This window comes from Aotus nancymaae, unplaced genomic scaffold, assembly GCF_030222135.1.
Source record: "Aotus nancymaae isolate 86718 unplaced genomic scaffold, 86718_ANA_hifiasm-v0.15.2.pri h1tg000059l, whole genome shotgun sequence".
NCBI lineage: Eukaryota > Metazoa > Chordata > Mammalia > Primates > Aotidae > Aotus > Aotus nancymaae.
The window spans coordinates 42,951,572-42,969,306 of record NW_026988473.1 but is presented as its reverse complement, the minus strand read 5'-3'; the positions used below and the strand labels follow the sequence as shown (position 1 = coordinate 42,969,306).

Genomic DNA, 17,735 nt, shown 5'->3' with positions numbered 1-17,735 from the left:
GCCAGGCATGGTGGTGCATGCCTGTAATCTCAGTTACTTGGGAGGCTGAGGCACGAGAATTGGCTGAACCCAGGAAGTGGAGGTTACAGTGGGCTGAGATTGCGCCACTGCACTCCAGCCTGGGTGACAGAGTGAGACTCCGTCTCAAAAAAATAAAATAAAATAAAATAATCACTATTTTAAAAATATGAATAGTACAAAATATCATCTTGTACATGGATTTAACATAACTTTTTAGGTGTTGATTAATATAAGAGCCAGAATTGTTATATAGTGTTACAGAATAAATACTAAAGTAAACAATGCTATAAAATATCATCTTTTTATAACTTTTGTTACTTTCTGTAACTATAAATGTATATCTTTAACTTGACAAAGTCTAAAAAGAATTAATGGTATGTTTTTGCAATTTAATAATATGACAGCTTAAAAGGGTCTTTTCTTTGTTTTTTTGAGGCATAGTTTTGCTCTTACTGCCCAGGCTGGAGTGCAATGGCACAATCTCAGCTCACCGCAACTTCTGCCTCCCGGGTTCAAGTGATTCTCCTGCCTCAGCCTCCCAAGTAGCTGGGATTACAGGCACCCACCACCACACCCAGCTAATTTTGTATTTTTAGTAGAGACGGGGTTTCTCCATGTTGGCCAGGTTGGTCTCGAATTCCCAGCCTCAGGTGATCTGCCCTCCTCGGCCTCCCAAAGTTCTGGGAATACAGGCGTGAGCCACCACACCCAGCGTATTTCAAATTTTTTAATGAGAATTTCAGTCTGTTCTATAAAATCATATCTAGAAGAGACCTTAAGACATAAGTAAGAAGTTAATGAATTTCAACGAAAATGATAATAAAAGTAAAGCTAGGATGCATACATTGGAAAAAGTAAAGAACAGAGCACACTGAAAGAATAAAAAGCCAGAAATTTCACTTACAGTTCATCCCATTTAATAAGATAGAAGAAATTCTTGTAAGTGCCAACCTTCTTTGACTGAATAGGTTTAAAAAGATCCTTTCCATTGTGAGACAGCGAACATATCAAGTAGTATTTTTCATAACTGAGAAAAGAAAGTTTAACTTGATTTCTATCTTGATAATACAAATTAGTTAACTAATACAAGTACACTAGCAGTTCTTCCTCCAAAGAGACTAATATCTGAAATAATCCGGTCACCTTTCATTTGAATTTTTAGAAATCCATCTGAAATTTAACCATTGCCAATTCTATGAAAATAGAAAAGAGGTTTGGCAAAGGAGATAAAAAGGGAAATGTATGTTCCTAGGTCCCAGTTTAAAGCATGGTCATAATAACACCAGCTGGATAATTTACTTCAGTTTTGGGCTCAGTTAGTTACTAGCTTCAGATTTTAGTTTAATGACACTGAATAATGTATTCATTCATTTTTAGGCAGAAAGAGTACAAACATTACCTTCCCTCGGTGCATTTTCCTTTGCTAAACTACTGAAATAGAGTCAGCTAAGCATATTAATAGTATATGTGCTTGACTCGCATTGAGCCAATCTTCCTAGTCTATCAGGAGTCTTCAGTTTATGGGGACAGATGATATTGTATTCTTTCATTAGACTGCAGTGACTCAGCCACTGATTGCCAAGTACACAGCTGGTTGGATACAGTCATGTAATCTTGTAAAGTAGGAGTCTTAGATTCAAAAAAGTTGTATTCTACTTAATCTAACTTACCACTAGCCTTACATGTTAACCACTTTGTTCATATATACAATTTATTTATCATCCTGAATTTATTTCAAATTTCATTGGTTGACATAATACTCAAGTTGACTATTTGGTTATTTTTCTCAGCTTTATTCCATTTTCCCCTATTCAGCATTTTATTAATTTATTCTCCGTCTTTTTTCTTTTTCTTTTATTTATTTTTTCTTCTGCCCCATTGTAACTGAGATATTAAGCAGCCTTTACTCTCCATCTTTATCATTGTTTTTAGTTGTTCACCTCATTAGTGTCCCTACATATATGTGTGTGTGTCTATATACAAACGTGTATATGTGCCTATGGAGAATGTGGAGATTTTTATCCCTGTAATGAAATACCTTCAGATACCACCAGTCGAGTATCCATTTAAATGCAAGTTCCAGGAGAGTACAGGTTTTTTGCTGCCTTATACTACTGAATCCCCAGTACTAAGAACACTGCCCACGATGGTGCTCAATAAATATTAATTGAATAAATTAAAACACCACTTTCAAGTCACTAAATTATTATATTTTAATCTAAAGCCCAATTTAAGCAGAACTTATGTTTGATATTTCTTCACTAGACTTTTTAAAATAGCATTAAGCTATTATAAAACAATTTCACTATAATCCCAGCACTTTCTGAGGCCAAGGTGGGCAGATCACTTGATGTCAGGAGTTTGAGACCAGCCTGGCCAACAAGGTGAAATCTTGTCTCTACTAAAAATTCAAAACTTAGCCGGGCATGGTGGTGCATGCCTGTAATCCCAGGTACTGGAGATGGGGAGCTGAGGCATGAGAATCGCCTGAACCCTGGAAGTGGAGGTTGCAGTGAGCTGAGATCGCGCCACTGCACTCCATCCTGAGCAATAACGCAAGACTCTGTCTCAAAAAAAAGAACGAATGAACAGCAGTCTTAAATTGACTAATTTATTAACTGACATTTTCTCTGTTTTTCCGCTATATTTTCCTGCTTTTTTTGCATGTAAGAGTGATACTTTTTTTACTGGAATACTTGCAAACACCTCTGTAATTTTTATGACAACCACAAAGGTATCTGCTGCTTTTTTATCAGTCATTTAAACATCAAGATAACAGTGGTTGCTGACATTTTACAAGATCAGAATAGTTTCTAGGTAAAGTTGCACATATTTTCTTTTCTTTTCTTTTCTTTTTTAACCAGGAATATCAGCAAAGGGGATGCACATATTTTCTTTTATGTTATTTTTCTTTTTTTTTTTTTGAGACGGAGTTTCGCTCTTGTTACCCAGGCTGGAGTGCAATGGCGTGATCTCGGCTCACCGCAACCTCCACCTCCTGGGTTCAGGCAATTCTCCTGCCTCAGCCTCCTGAGTAGCTGGGATTACAGGCACGCGCCACCATGCCCAGCTAATTCTTGTATTTTTAGTAGAGACAGGGTTTCACCATGTTGACCAAGATGGTCTCAATCTCTTGACCTCGTGATCCACCCGCCTCAGCCTCCCAAAGTGCTGGGATTACAGGCGTGAGCCACCGCGCCCGGCCTATGTTATTTTTCTTTTTTTGAGACAGGGTCTTGCTCTGTCAACCAGGCTGAAGTGCAGTGGCATGATCATAGCTCACTGCAGTCTTGATCTCCTGGCTCGAGCAATCCTCCCACCTCAGCCATCTGAGTAGCTGGGACTACAGGGGCATACCACCACTGGCTAATTTTTGTTTGTTTGTTTTTTTTGAGATGGAGTTTCACTCTTGTTGCCCAGGCTGGGGTGCAACGGTGCCATCTTGGCTCACAGCAACCTCCACCTCCCAGGTTCAAGCAATTCTCCTGCCTCAGCCTCCCAAGTAGCTGGAATTACAGGCAGGGGCCACCACACCCGGATAATTTTGTATTTTTAGTAGAGATGGGGTTTCTCCATGTTGGTCAGGCTGGTCTCAAACTCCTGACCTCAGGTGATCTGCCCGCCTTGGCCTCCTAAAGTGCCAGGATTACAGGCATAAGCCACTGTACCTGGCCAACTAATTTTTTTTAAATTATTTTTAGTAGAGATGAGGTTGCCTAGGCTGGTCTCCAACTCCTAGGCTCGAGCAATCCTCCCACCATGGCCTCACAAAGCGCTGGGATTACAGATGCGAGCCACCATGCCCGGCTGCTTAAATAGTTACTTACTTTGATACCCAATTACTTGAAATTCCATGAGCAGCAAAAATAGTAAACTGGAGCTGTTCTGTTGTAGCCCACGCTTCTTTGACACTCCTGCTACTTGGGGCACAGTCTGTAGGACTCCTACCAGAATTTGCATGGAGTCTGAGAAGGTCATAAATTGCTGCAGTTAATTGGTCCATGCTTACTTGAACAGGATTTTCAGGATTCAGTGAGCCTAGATATATATATATTTTTAAAGTTAATATATTCTCTGAAAAAGCGATGATTATTGCTAAAATGTAAAGACTTAAACACATACCCCTAGTTGAACTCTTGCTAGTGTCTTCTCCTTCAGACAAAGAAGTCACCTACACATGCACACAGACAATAGTCAGAAAATTGCCTATGACATAAGATAAAATGTCATATACTATGTCAAAGAAACTCTTTCCAGGGAAAACCTCCCAAGTATCTACAGAATTAATAAAACAATAAATAAATAATGCAAAAAGAAAGGGTAAACCACAAACCAAGATTATTTTTAGTATTAAGATAATCAGAATAAAAATTACTGAAAAATATCACAGAAATACAATAAAATCTCCTTTGCTAATATTAATTTGAAATCTAGAAGTATAAGTACATTTTTTTTTTCCATTAGTTGTTCTAAAACAACATGATAAGAATATACTTAAAGAAAAAATCTAGAACTCTATTTATTACCATTTGGTGACTCAAAAAAGTGCTTATAATTATCTAAACTGACTCCCCTCCCATCTATTGTCTGCTCCTTTATCCAGCAAATGGGTAAAATAAATAGAAGCCTCAGACAAAATTAGGTCCATGGTAGTTGATTAACTCCAAGTAATTTCATATATATATATTTTAGTTTCTAAAAAGATGCACACAAGAAAGTAGAAAAAAAGAAACCCTATCTCTATATACCATATGGATAGGATCTCTCTGAGAATGCATGTATCTTCTAGATATCGAGGGGCACACCATCAACATAACATAATTTTTCTATCCTTGATATTTATTGTGGCCTGTGAGAACCACCCCTTCTTTCATCCTTGCAATTAAAGACTTAAACATCCCTATGAAGCAAGTTAATTAAATCCCCTTGGAAATACCATGAGGGACAGCTTTTATTAAAAGTAACAGTATAACCTAAAGGAAAGGCCCCTAACTTGGCAGCTTCTGAGGCATTACAGCTGAAGCCCTTGATCTTTTCAATAGGGAGAGTATTATCCAAAGTAGAACTTGCCCTACTGGTAATCAGGACACTTTTCACCCCAAGGAGAAGTGATAGCTATTACCTTTCAGGTCCTCCAAGTTCAGTATCTAGCCTTAAACCCCAAACCAACTCATTTATGCCAGAGGTCTTCCACAATACACAAAGGGTTCACAGTTTGACATCCACCTGTTGAATATCAGCGCTCATAAAGCTCTTCCAAGGCAGCCCAACTTCTTACCAAGGAATCCCCACATAACCAAGTAAGTGATTCAACCCAAAAGTAAAAGCCAAAGTTAAAATGACAATATTTTGTCTAGCAGAAAGCAAAAATCTCTTGTTTAAGTACATATTTCCATTTAATAAAATGCTAGTTACCAAAAATACTCACATCAGTAGTTTTATTCCTGGGAAGATTAACTGCCCTCTTTAGCTTCTTAACTGATTCTGTAATGGCAAGAGTCTCAACACCATCTAAAGCACTACAGATTTTTCTTACAGCTTTAATTACTTGATCTACTGCTCGGTGCTGGTTCTTTAAAAATAAAAAATAAAAAAAAAATAAGTAGGTGAAATTTTAAGGACCAATTCCAGAGACTAAGTCAGAAACTAGGTATTTTAGATAGCCCTAACAGATACCCTCTACTCTTTTGTAATGAAAAAGAAAAGAAATAAGATAGCTTTTCAATTGTATAGTTTATTTTGAAGTGGGAAAGGCAAAGCCTGGTTAATTTTCACTTTGTCTGACACAATTACTCATTTGCAAATTGCCATTAATTTCATATTAGAATCAGAAGTAGAAGCATAAATTAGTAACAAATCACTAAAACTAGAGCTACTTTTTCTTATCCTCATTTGGAAATAATTTCCACATTAAAAATAACCCTTCTCTTCCTCCTGCAAAAGTTTGGTATCAAAAACCAAGTTCTTCAGAGGTTGGTCACATATTAATAACACTGGGCAACATTTACCTGAGACGTACATAGCTCATTAAGAACATTCTTATATAATGTATGAATCCATAAAACATTTATGTCAAACTTTTATGCCAAGTACTGTTAGAATGGGCTGAAACTCAGTACTATTCCACCCCTTAAAAATTTAAATCTTTCCACCCTTAAGCCTTGGCTGCTATAAACCTTCACCTTCAAGCTTAAATGAAACCACCTAATTTTCTCAAATACTCAATTACCCTGCAGTCCTCGGGTCCTGTTTTCTAGCTCCCCATTTTTGCTTATTTGACTTGTATTTCCTGCTTCCTTTTATTTCACCTTGATGCAAAAACCTTTCCAATTTTGAAGGTCATGCCATTCTCCTATATTACTTTACATTACTCCTATTTTTTCTTTTTGAGACAGAGTCTCATTGCTCACGCTGGAGTGCACTGGTATGATCTTGGCTCACTGCAACCTCTGCCTCTCAGGTTCAAGAGATTCTCCTGCCTCAGCCTCTCGACTAGCTGAAATTACAGGCATCTGCTACCACACCTGGCTAATTTTGGTATTTTTTGTAGAGGCAGAGTTTCACCATGTTGGCCAGGCTGGTCTGGAACTCCTGAACTCAGGTGAAAGGCCCACTTCAGCCTCCAAAGTGCTAGGATGACAGGCGTGAGCTACTGTGCCTGGTCTATATTACTCTTTAAGTGCCAGTTATCAATTTATTGTCTATCAGTTCCAAATCCACCCTTCCTCTGCTCTCCTTTCTGATACTAGAGCTAAACTCTACAAACATTTCTCTTTGCCAAGCTAGCACATTGTTAGATTTTGTCAACTGAACACACAGAAAGGACAATTCAAGGAAAGAGCATTAGGAAGATACTTCCCATTTGGGTTCCAGCTCTCTCTTCTTTTTAAGTCTTAACTTTTATTACTCAAAAAAGCTTCACTTTTCATTTAGCTTTCTGACTCTGTGACTGTGCCTTCAACATTTCCACAATGATTTTCTGCTCCTTGATAAGGAAAGCACACTTGATCCTGTCACCAACACATTTAGCACACATAGAATCACCATAGGCCCCGCTGGCATGTTTGTTTTGGACAATCTCATAAGAACTTTAGGTCTCACAGCACGAACCTCTCAAAGTCTACCTGGATATACACCACATGCAGATTTTGATGCTTTCCCAACCTTATTGGTACAAAGATAAACAATTCAATTACCAGGGGTTCGGGACAGCCTAGTTTTGTTAGAGGCTATGTTGTAGGAAAGCCTATGAGGGTATGCCAAATACCTCAGAAGAGGAAAAACAGCCAGTCTTCTGTTTGTTTGTTTGTTTTTTAAATTCAGTGTGAGAGCTCCGTAGTCCTCAAAGACTACCTACCCCTAGCTGCATCCTCAGGCTATGTTCTGCCTGACAGCTCTGGCTAAAGTTCTCCAGCAGGTTTCTTTGCTACAGGCAACTATGTATTCCTGTGATAGTCATACTCTCTTCAAAAAGGCTAAATTTCAGTCTAAGGTTGGGGGACAGACCTTATCACAAGTCCTTAGAGTGGTTCACTATCTTTTATTCCTCAGCCTAGAGGTGACACCTGCTTTTATGCACCTGCTAACTCTGGACCCTTTAGAGTAGGACTGGCAAACTTTTCCTTTAAAAGGCCAGTTAGTAAATATTTTAGGCTTTGTGGGCCATACAGTCTCTGACCCCAATTCAACCCTTCCATTAAAGTGTGAACACAGACACAGACAACGCATAAACAAATGACCAAATGACTGTCACTATGGTCCAATGAAACTTTGCAAAAACAGAGAGCAGGCCAGATTTGGTGTGTGAGCCATAGTATGCCAATTCCTGCCTTAGAATCCTCTTTTATCCCCTGTAGCAATTAATTATCTTTTACTAATAATTATTTAAATTTCTCTTTTCTTTCTTTCTTTTTTTTTTGAGACAGTCTCACTCTGTCACTCAGGCTGGAGTGCAGTGGCGCAATCTTGGCTCACTGCAACCTCCACCTCCTGGGTTCAGCGATTCTCCTGCCTCAGTCTCCCAAGTAGCTGGGATTACAGGTATGTGCCACCACACCCAGCTAATTTTTATACTTTTATTAGAGACAAGGTTTTGCTATGTTGGGCTGGTCTCGAACCCCTGACCTCAGGTGATCCGCCCGCCTCGGCCTCCTAAAGTGCTAGGAATTATAGGCGTGAGCCACCAAGGCTGGTCTAAGTTTCTCTTTTCAAATAACTGGTACAGTTTCTGTCTCCTGACTGGCCCACACTGATACATTTCACTACTGACATGGTCATTTCCCCCACTGCATGCCATATTTTGGCACTGGATATTCATCTAACTTTCTACTCTACATTCTGTAATAAAAGCCTCGGTTACAAAACATACGTGTGGAAAATTCACAATCTATTCAACTCCCAAACTTTACCCTATTGGAACCTTAACCACAATATCATATCTGATTTCAACCTCTTTTGCTTCCAGTCCTTACACCCTCATTCCTACTAAACTCTCTTCTGTCTTCCCTACCTCATTCCGACTAAACTCTTATCTGCTTCTTCTACCACACAGTTGAGCACTTTTAGGAAAATCTTACAGATTCAACAGTCCTCAATTTCAGCAGGAACTTCCATGGCACCCAAAATTCCTTTAATCTGCCCTTGGTCAGCTCTCCTTCCCATTCCCTAGAGGATATTAAACCAAACCATTATTACTTGCCTCAAAAGCCCTACTGCTATCCTAACTTCATTTTAGCAAAATGAATTAACATCTTATCTTCAGAAGACTAAAGGCCAGGAATAACCAAAAATTCTGCAACTTCCTAGCTGGGTGTAGTGGTATGTGCCTGCAGTCCTAGCTACTTGAGAAGCAGAGGTGGGAGGCTCTCTTGAGCCCTGGAGTTTGAAGCCAGCCTGGGCAAGACAGTGAGACCTCCGTTTCTTTAAAAAAGATAAAATAAATAAAAATTTTTAAAAAAAGCTTCTGCAACTTCTTGATCACCCCCTAAAATCCATCCAAAAGAAATTGAAACGTATATCCACAGGCTTATACATGAAGTTTTATAACAGCATTATTCATGATAACCCAAAATTATAAAGTTTAAGTCCAAATGTTAATCATTTGGCAAAAAAACAAAATGTGAGGTAGCCTGGAATAGTGTTCAGCAAGAAAAAAAGAGAACTACGGATACCTACTACAATATGGATGAACCTCAAAAACAGTATGGTATGTGAAAGAAACCAGATGTAAAACCCTACATAATGTATGATTCCATGTACATGAAATGTCCAGAAAGGGCAAAGCTATAGAGATAGGAACCAGATTAGTAGTTGTTTGGGGCTGGGACTGAGAGTAGGGATGGACTGCAAATCATTGCAAGGAAACTTATTTGGGAGTGATAAGAATGTTCTAAAACTGGACTGTGGTGATAACTGTACAACTCCCTGCACTGGCTAAAAATCACTGAATTGTGTGCATATAATGGGTATATTTTATGATATATAAATTATATCTCAGTAAAGCTACAAAAATAAAGGTGGAGGGGAATAAGTATAAGAGAGTTACTTTTTTAGATAAGATGGTGAGTGAAGAACTCTCTGGTGACATTTGGGCACTGACCTTAAAAAAGTGTAAGGTGAGCCATGCAAATGTCTCAGGGAAAAGCATTAGAGGGAACAACACACACAAGGGTCCCCAGTGGGGACCATACCTGGCAGATAATCAAGCAGAAAAAAAAGAAAGGAAAGTGTTAAGAAGCCAGATCAGAGAGATAGTGAATCATACTGTGCAGAACCTTTAAGCTACAATGAGAGCTTTGAATTTTACTAAATAAGACAGTAAACAGGATTCTCAGCAAAGGACTGACATGATCTAACATTTTTTAAAGGATTTACAAACTTTATCTTTTCAAAGCCCCACCTTCTGGCTTTGATTTTCTCTTATTTTGCTTTCTGCTCTTTTCTTTTCTTTTTCTTCTTTTTTTTTTTAAGACAGGTCTCATTCACCCAGACTGGACAGCAGTGGCACGATCTCGGCTCACTGCAACTTCTGCCTCCCAGTTTCAAGCAATTCTTCTACCTCGGCCTCCGGAGTAGCTGGATTACAGGTACACACCACCACACCCAGCTAGTTTTCTTATTTTCTTTTTTTAATTTTATCTGCCAACTCACTGAGCATAGTTTTCTTATTTTCAATTTTAAAATAAAGTTTTTTACTTTTTAGTAATTTTAAATTTATATAAAGTTATAAAAATAATACAAAGTTCCCACATAATGTTGGAAAACTAGGCTAAGTAAATCTTACATAAACCATGTTACATTTGTCAAAGCTAAGACATTCACCTGGTATATGACTATTAAATAAATTTCAAACTTTATTCATATTTCACCAGTTTTTCCACTAATGAGGTTTTTACCTTCCAGAATATAATTCAGGATGTCATACTGCATCTAGTGACTTATTTTGAAAAGATCATTTTGGTTGCCTATGGAAGATATACTGTAGAAGGCAGGGGTAGTCAGGCACGGTGGCTCATGACTATCATCCCAGCACTTTGGGAGGCTTAGGCAGATGGATCATGAGATCAGGAGTTCAAACCAGCCTGGCCAAGATGATGAAACCCCGTCTCTGCTAAAACTACAAAAATTAGGCAGGAATGGTGGTGGGCACCTGTAATCCCAACTACTCAGGAAGCTGAGGCAGAGAATTACTTGAACTCAGGAGGTGGAGGGTGCAGTGAGCCGAGATTGCACCACTGCACTCCAGCCTGTGCGACAGAGAGAGACTCTGCCTCAAAAAAAAAAAAAAAAAAAAAAAAAAAAAAGCAGGGGTAGACACTGGGAGATGAGTAAGAAACTACTGCAACTGACTGCTCACATTCTAAATGTATTTTCAAGGTAGAGCTGACTGGAATTAGACTGAATGTGGAATGTAGAAAATCTTTTACTTGAGACATCAAGGATGACTTCGGGGGTTTAGCCTGAGCAAAATGGAGGACAAAGCCACCATTTATTAAAAAGGGAAGTAATGAGGTCAGGCTATTCATGTGTAAGGAAAGGAGTACATGAGATATCTCTGCACCTTCCTCTCAGTTGGCTCTGAACCTAATATTGCTCTTAAAAAATAAATTCTTAGGCCTGGCGCGGTGGCTCACACCTGTAATCCCAGCACTTTGGGAAGCTAAGGCGGGCAGATCACCTGAGGTGAAGCATTCGAGACCAGCCTGACCAACATGGTGAAACCCCATTTCTACTAAAAATACAAAAATTAGCTGGGTGTGGTGGCTCACACCTGTAGTCCCAGCTACTTGGGAGGCTGAGGCAGGAGAATCGCTTGAACCTAGGAGGCGGAGGCTGCAATGAGCCAAGACTGCACCATTGCATTCCAGCCTGGGCAACAGAGCAAGATTCCATCTCAAAATAAATAAATAAATAAAAATAAATTCTTATAAAGAGAAAGGGAAGACGAATGGATGAATAGATATGAAGGATAATATTAAAAATTCAGTTTTATACATCTTAAATTTGATATTAATTAATTAGACATTCACATAAAGATGTCAAGTAATAGATATTTGAGTCTGGAGTTGTGGAAAAGGTTAAGGTTAGACATATAAATTTCAGAGTTAATCAGTATAAGGATATACTAAGATCACCTAGGATGTGAAGAGAGAGAAAAGGTCCTAGAACTGAGTCCTGGAGATATTCTATTGTTTAGCAGTCAGGAAGATAAGGAAGAGGCCACAAGTAAGAGAGAGAGAGAGTAGCTAATAGAAATAAGGAAAGCAAGAAAGTGGTATCCCAGAGGTCAACTAAATATTTCAAAAAGAAAGACATGATCAACTATATAAAAAATACAGACAAGTTTGAGAAGAATAAAGACGTGGTGGGTGCAGTGGGTCACACCTGTAATCCTAACACTTTGGGAGGCTGAAGCAAGATCGTTTGAGTCCAGGAGTTCAAGACCAGCCCAGGCAACATAGGGAAACCCCGTCTCTACAAAAAATATAAAAATTAGCTGGGCATGGTGGCATGTACCTACAGTCTCAGCTGCCCAGGAGGCTGAAGTGGGAGGATTACCTGAGCCCAGGGGGTTGAGACTGCAGTGATCTGTGATCACACCACTGCACTCCAGCCTGAGCGACAGAGTGTCATCCAACCAACCAACCATCCATCATCCATCCATCCATCCATCGATTAGGAACTAACTATCGAATTCAAGATCATGGAAGTCCCACTGATTGAAGTGGGTATGTAAGAGAATGGGAAGAGAGGAAATTGAAGCAGCAAAACCACTCAACTTTCAGAAGTTTTGCTGCAAAGAGAATAGAGAAATGGTGTGGTTCCTGCGGGCGGCAGGGCATTAATTTTTTTTTTAAGATGAGTAACTCTCTTCTTCTTCATCTGCAATGATTTTCTTGGTGACCTCATCCTGTCTTATGGCTGCAAAATACCATTTATATTCTGATGACTCCCAAGTTTATTATCTCTAGCCTGAACACTCCATACAAAACTCCATATTCTAGTAAACTCCAGTCTACTAGAGATATTCAATAAATATATTTGAATAAATGCATTTATATGCTGGTAAGAATGTACTAGTAGACACCGGGTGCAGTGGCTCACGCCTGTAATCCCAACACTTTGGGAGGCAGAGGCGGGTGGATCATGAGGTCAAGAGATCGAGACCATCCTGGTCAACATGGTGAAATCCCGTCTCTACTAAAAATACAAAAAATTAGCTGGCCATGGTGGCGCGTGCCTGTAATCCCAGCTACTCAGGAGGCTGAGGCAGGAGAATTGCCTGAACCCAGGAGGCGGAGGTTGCGGTGAGCTGAGATTGTGCCATTGCACTCCAGCCTGGGTAACAAGAGTGAAACTCTGTCTCAAAAAAAAAAAAAAAAAAAAGAATGTACTAGTAGATAGAAACCTGGAAGTCATCCTACACTCACACTCTTTCCTCTTCTCTCACATCTCATCACTATCAAAATCTTTTCAATTTTATTTCCTAAATATTCTTAATCAGTTCTCTCCTTTTTAGCTTCTCCATGTTCTTTATCTTTCACTTGGACTACTATAAAAACCTTTTTAAATAGTCTCTCTGAAACCAATCCCAACCTGAAATCTAACTTCCACAATACAGCCAGAGTGATTTCAGAGCACAGGACTAAACAATTCACCCAACCCACCCTAGGCTAAAAACAACTTAAAAGTGGCTAAAGCAGGAGGAGTCAGCCAGCTTTTTCTGTATAGGGCCAAACAGTAACAGCTTATGTTTTGCAGAATATACGATCTCTGTTTCAACTACTCAACTCTAGTGTTGGAGCACAAATGTAAATGACAAGAAACAATATGTAAAAATAAAATTGGATGGGGCCAGGTGCAGTGGCTCACCCCTGTAATTCCAGCACTTTTGGGAGGCGAAGGCAAGTGAATCACTTGAGGTCAGGAGTTCAAAACCACCCTGTCCAACATGGTGAAACCCTGTCTCTACCAAAAATAGAAAAATTAGGCAGTCCTGGTGGCACACATCTGTAATCTCAGCTACTTGGGAGGCTGATGCCAGAGAATCACTTGAACCCAGGAGGCAGAGATTACAGTGAGCTAAGATCACATCGCTAAACTCCAGCCTGGGTGACAGAATGAGAATCTGTCTCAAAAAAACAGGGGTGTGGTTTTGTTAATTTTCTTTTATTTACAAATTAGAAAGTAGAATGGATATGGTCTCCTGACTTAGCAGATAAAGCAAAATTCCTTAACATAGATGATAAGGATAATAATCACATAGCTATCTCCAATGTCATCTGCCAATCTACATTTCATACTTTGTACTCTATCATAGAATTGCTTATACTTCCATGTAACTATTACACCTATCTGCTTTTGTTTATATACCCTTCCAAATTTTCTTCTGGCTAACTCATACTGTATAAGACTTGGCTCAGGCAACATCCCTTCTAAGAGGCCTTCCTTGAACCCTCAACTTAGGTAAGGTGCCCTTCCTTGATCCCCCAAAGAACTCCAAGGCATACCTCTATAATACATTTATCTATACTATATTGAAGTTTTGTTTAAATCCCTCACCACTAATTTTTAAGTTCCTGATAGGTGGGGACTCGCTCATTCATTTTCATAACTCTAGCATTCGGCATATAGTAAGCATCCAATAAATACTTTTAAAATTGAACTGAAAGTTCTTCTTAGTAACAGAGCTGAAGTGACAATAAACATGTTAACTTCAGCATTACTGAAAATTTTTGAGGTAAGTTAGGTCCAAAAACAAAACATGAAATATCAGTGTCAAGAAATGTTTGACAATAAACATCAATGTCAAGAATATTTTGGCTGGGTACGGTGGCTCATGCCTGTAATCCCAATACTTTGGATGGTCAAAGCAGGTGGATCACTTGAGGTCACGAGTTCGAGACCAGACTGGCCAACACGGTGAAACCCCATCTCTACTAAAAATGCAGCCTGGCCAACATGGTGAAATCCTATCTCTACTAAAAATACAAAAATTAGCCATGTGGTGGCACATGCCTGTAATCCCACCTATTTAGGAGGTTGAGGCAGGAGAATTACTTGAACCAAGGAGGCAGAGGTTGCAGTGAGCCAAGATCGTGCCACTGTGCTCCAGCCTGGGCAACACAGGGAGACTCAGTATCAAAAAAAAAGTCTTTAAGCTTTAATGACTGCCTGATTGGATTTCAGACTCACATGGGGCCTACAGCCCCTTTGTTCTGGCCAACCTCTCCCATTTGGAATGGCTGTATTTACCCCATGCCTGTACCTCTCTTGTATCCAGGAAGTAACTAACTTGCTTTTGATTTTACAGGCTTATAGGTGGAAGGAGTTTGCCTTGTCTCAGATGAGACTCTGGACTTGAACTGAACTTTTGGGTTAATGCTGGAGTAAGTTAAGCTCTTGGGAGACTACTGGAAGGACACAATTGTGTTTTGAAATGTTAGGACATGAGATTTGCGAGGGGCCAGGGGCAGAATGATATGGTTTGGCTCTGTGTCCCCCCCAACGCTGACAAATCTCACCTTGAATTGTAATCCCCACGTGTCAATGGCAGGACCAGGTGGACATAACTGAATCATGGGGGTGGTTTCCCCAATGTTGTTCTCATGATAGTGAGTGAGTTTTTATGAGATCTGATGGTTTTATAAGGGGCCCTGTTTGCTCAGCACTCATTCTCTCTCACTGCCCTATGAAGAGGTGCCTTCTTCCATGATTGTAAGTTTCCTGAGGCCTCCCCAGTCGTGCTGAACTGCAAGTCAGTTAAACCCATTTTCTTTACAAATTAAAAATATATATAGTCTTAAAAGTCCTAAAATATTTAATCCAATGCCAACACTAGCATTTAAGAGAAAGAAGAAACAAAAATCTTTAAGTCATTATGCCAAAATGTGAATTAAGACTTACTTCAATTTGAAGAGCTAGTTCCACTTGGTTGTGATAAGAATCTAAGAGTTCTTCAACAGGGTGTCTGAAAGAAACAAGTTATTGTGGCTGAAGGATGCTACACGCAAAATGATTGTTTTAATCACCAAAATAAGTGTATTTGTATCCAAAAACAAAGTCTGAAAACCTGCAATTAATGATTTAGATTATATACCTTGTCATGACTTCTTTGTACGGTTTTTCTATTTGATACAGGTGTTTGTTTAAATCCACAGGTGTTTCATCATCTTCTGTCTAAACAAACACATATACACAAAAAATCAAATCCACTCTTCGGTCTTTCTATTGTCTAAATATAGTTAAGTATATGATAAAATCTCGAAACTACAGTGTTTTTCTGAGAACTGAAAATAAAATTCTATCAGAATTAAATATTATTTGTAACTGATTCAGGAAAAAAGTCAACATTCTGAAGAAAAAAGTTAAATGGAAAACATAAATGCTTTCGAGTCTAGTTTCAGATATATAAATAGCTTTTAGAGAAAAAACTACTTCTGTTCTATATATAGAGAATAGAGAGCTAAAAACACTTTTATGGCTGATAGCCAACTGAATATGGGGTAGAAAACAAATGGGGTAGAGGACATTTAATTTTCTGCATTATTTTTTCTAATGATAATTTCCCCCCACTCCCCGTCATGAACAAGGTACTCGTCTCTTCTACTCTAATTCTACATATGCAAATGTAGTCAGTAACATCATTCCTGGTCGGGTGCAGTGGCTCATGCCTATAATCCTAGCACTTTGGGAGGCTGAGGAGGCCAAATCATTTGAGGCCAGGAATTGGAGACCAGCCCGGCCAACATACTGAAACTCAGTCTTTACTAAAAATACAAAAAAAAAAAAAAAAAAAAAAAAAATTAGCTGGGTGGATTGGTGCATGCCTCTAGTTCCAGTTACTCCAGAGGCTGAGGCATGAGAATCTCTTGAGCCTGGGTGGCAGAGGTTGCAGTGAGCCAAGATCACACCATTGCACTCCAGCCTGGGTGACAGAGGGAAACTCTATCGCCAAAAAAAGAAAAAAAAATCATTCCTTAAGAAACTGGAAAGAAATGTTACCAAAGACTGCCAAAATGTACTAAATTTTGTGAAATAGTCTTTACCCAATTGAAAGAAATTTTGCCTAACATAAAAGCAAAACTCAAGAAAACCAAGAAAAAAAGAAAGTAGACATTACTGATATTTCTCCATCAAAAATTCTACCAAATGAAGAATAACTTTCTTTAGAGATTAAAAATTCAATTATAAGTTCATCAAGGATTCAAACAGTAAAATAAAATGGCTAAATTTCCTGCATTCTATTTTGCTTTAACCTCAAAAAAAAAAAAAGCACTGAAAGCATTGTTGTAGTTTTTTCTAAAGAGCATCCACCTGCTGAAGTACCCAACTTTTAAAACAGAGAATTAGTTTTCATTTTGTGATGAATAATTTATTTTCCTCAGTTTGGTACAAAGGTCAATGTGGATTTTCTTTTCAACCCCAACCCATATTTAGTATTCAAAATTTTTCCTTTTTCCTCATTTTTCCTTGACTCACCCTCATGTTTTCACTCTTGTATAGCTATTACAAACCAAACTTTTAATTTCTCCATTTTGATTTTCAAATATGCCTCTACCTCTGAGGAGTATGTTACCTAAACCTCCGTGAGTGAAAATCTCTCCTCATTTGCTAACAGGTTCCTGTGGAGGATGAGTTCATCACCCCATTCCAACCATGAAATCATGAAAAATGTACAAGTTGAAAATTGGCTAATTACCAGAATTATTCGGATTCAAACAAATGCAATTCGGTTATAAGTTACACACTTACTGTTCGGGCCAGATTTTGACACATTGCACTGTAGGTCAAGAGTTGTAATCTAATTTCTGTGTCCCATTTTCGACAGTTTTGAATATGCTCATGACTTCCAAGGCAATGATTACTGTTAAAATATATTAATTATTCACTATTATTTTATTCAAATTAGAAATTATAAAGGTGAGGGTAAAATCGAAATTGCACCTGCATCAGAAATTAAAGAGAACGGGAAAATACAGAGACAGTTTTAAAATCAAGTGTGAGCATTTAAACAGAGAAATTATTCTGTACAAGAAGAGTCAATGTAAAAAAGAAAGAAGATGAAGACAAAGATGAAAAAGGAAGAAGAAAAATAGGGACAGGGCATTTCTAGAAGCCTGGGAGAATAAAATCTGTAAAACAACTAGACTAAATGCAAGATATAATAAATTACCTGGATAAGAAAAAGGTTCATATAATGATTATTTCGGGCA

At 38.6% G+C, this 17,735-nt stretch overlaps 1 protein-coding gene across 2 annotated transcripts in view; it reads right to left on the bottom strand.

Annotated features, from left to right (window-relative positions):
• Window positions 1–17,735, bottom strand: part of PIK3C2A (phosphatidylinositol-4-phosphate 3-kinase catalytic subunit type 2 alpha) — a 113,120-nt gene that overhangs the window by 43,822 nt on the left and 51,563 nt on the right. For both annotated transcript variants that reach the window (XM_012456555.3, XM_064365135.1), the window contains 7 exons: window positions 17,275–17,386; window positions 15,620–15,699; window positions 15,427–15,490; window positions 5,450–5,593; window positions 4,144–4,192; window positions 3,849–4,059; window positions 926–1,048 (listed from right to left, as the gene is read on the bottom strand). In XM_012456555.3, the coding sequence (XP_012311978.1) occupies window positions 926–1,048; window positions 3,849–4,059; window positions 4,144–4,192; window positions 5,450–5,593; window positions 15,427–15,490; window positions 15,620–15,699; window positions 17,275–17,386 (783 nt within the window). The remainder of the gene's footprint in view (window positions 1–925; window positions 1,049–3,848; window positions 4,060–4,143; window positions 4,193–5,449; window positions 5,594–15,426; window positions 15,491–15,619; window positions 15,700–17,274; window positions 17,387–17,735) is intronic.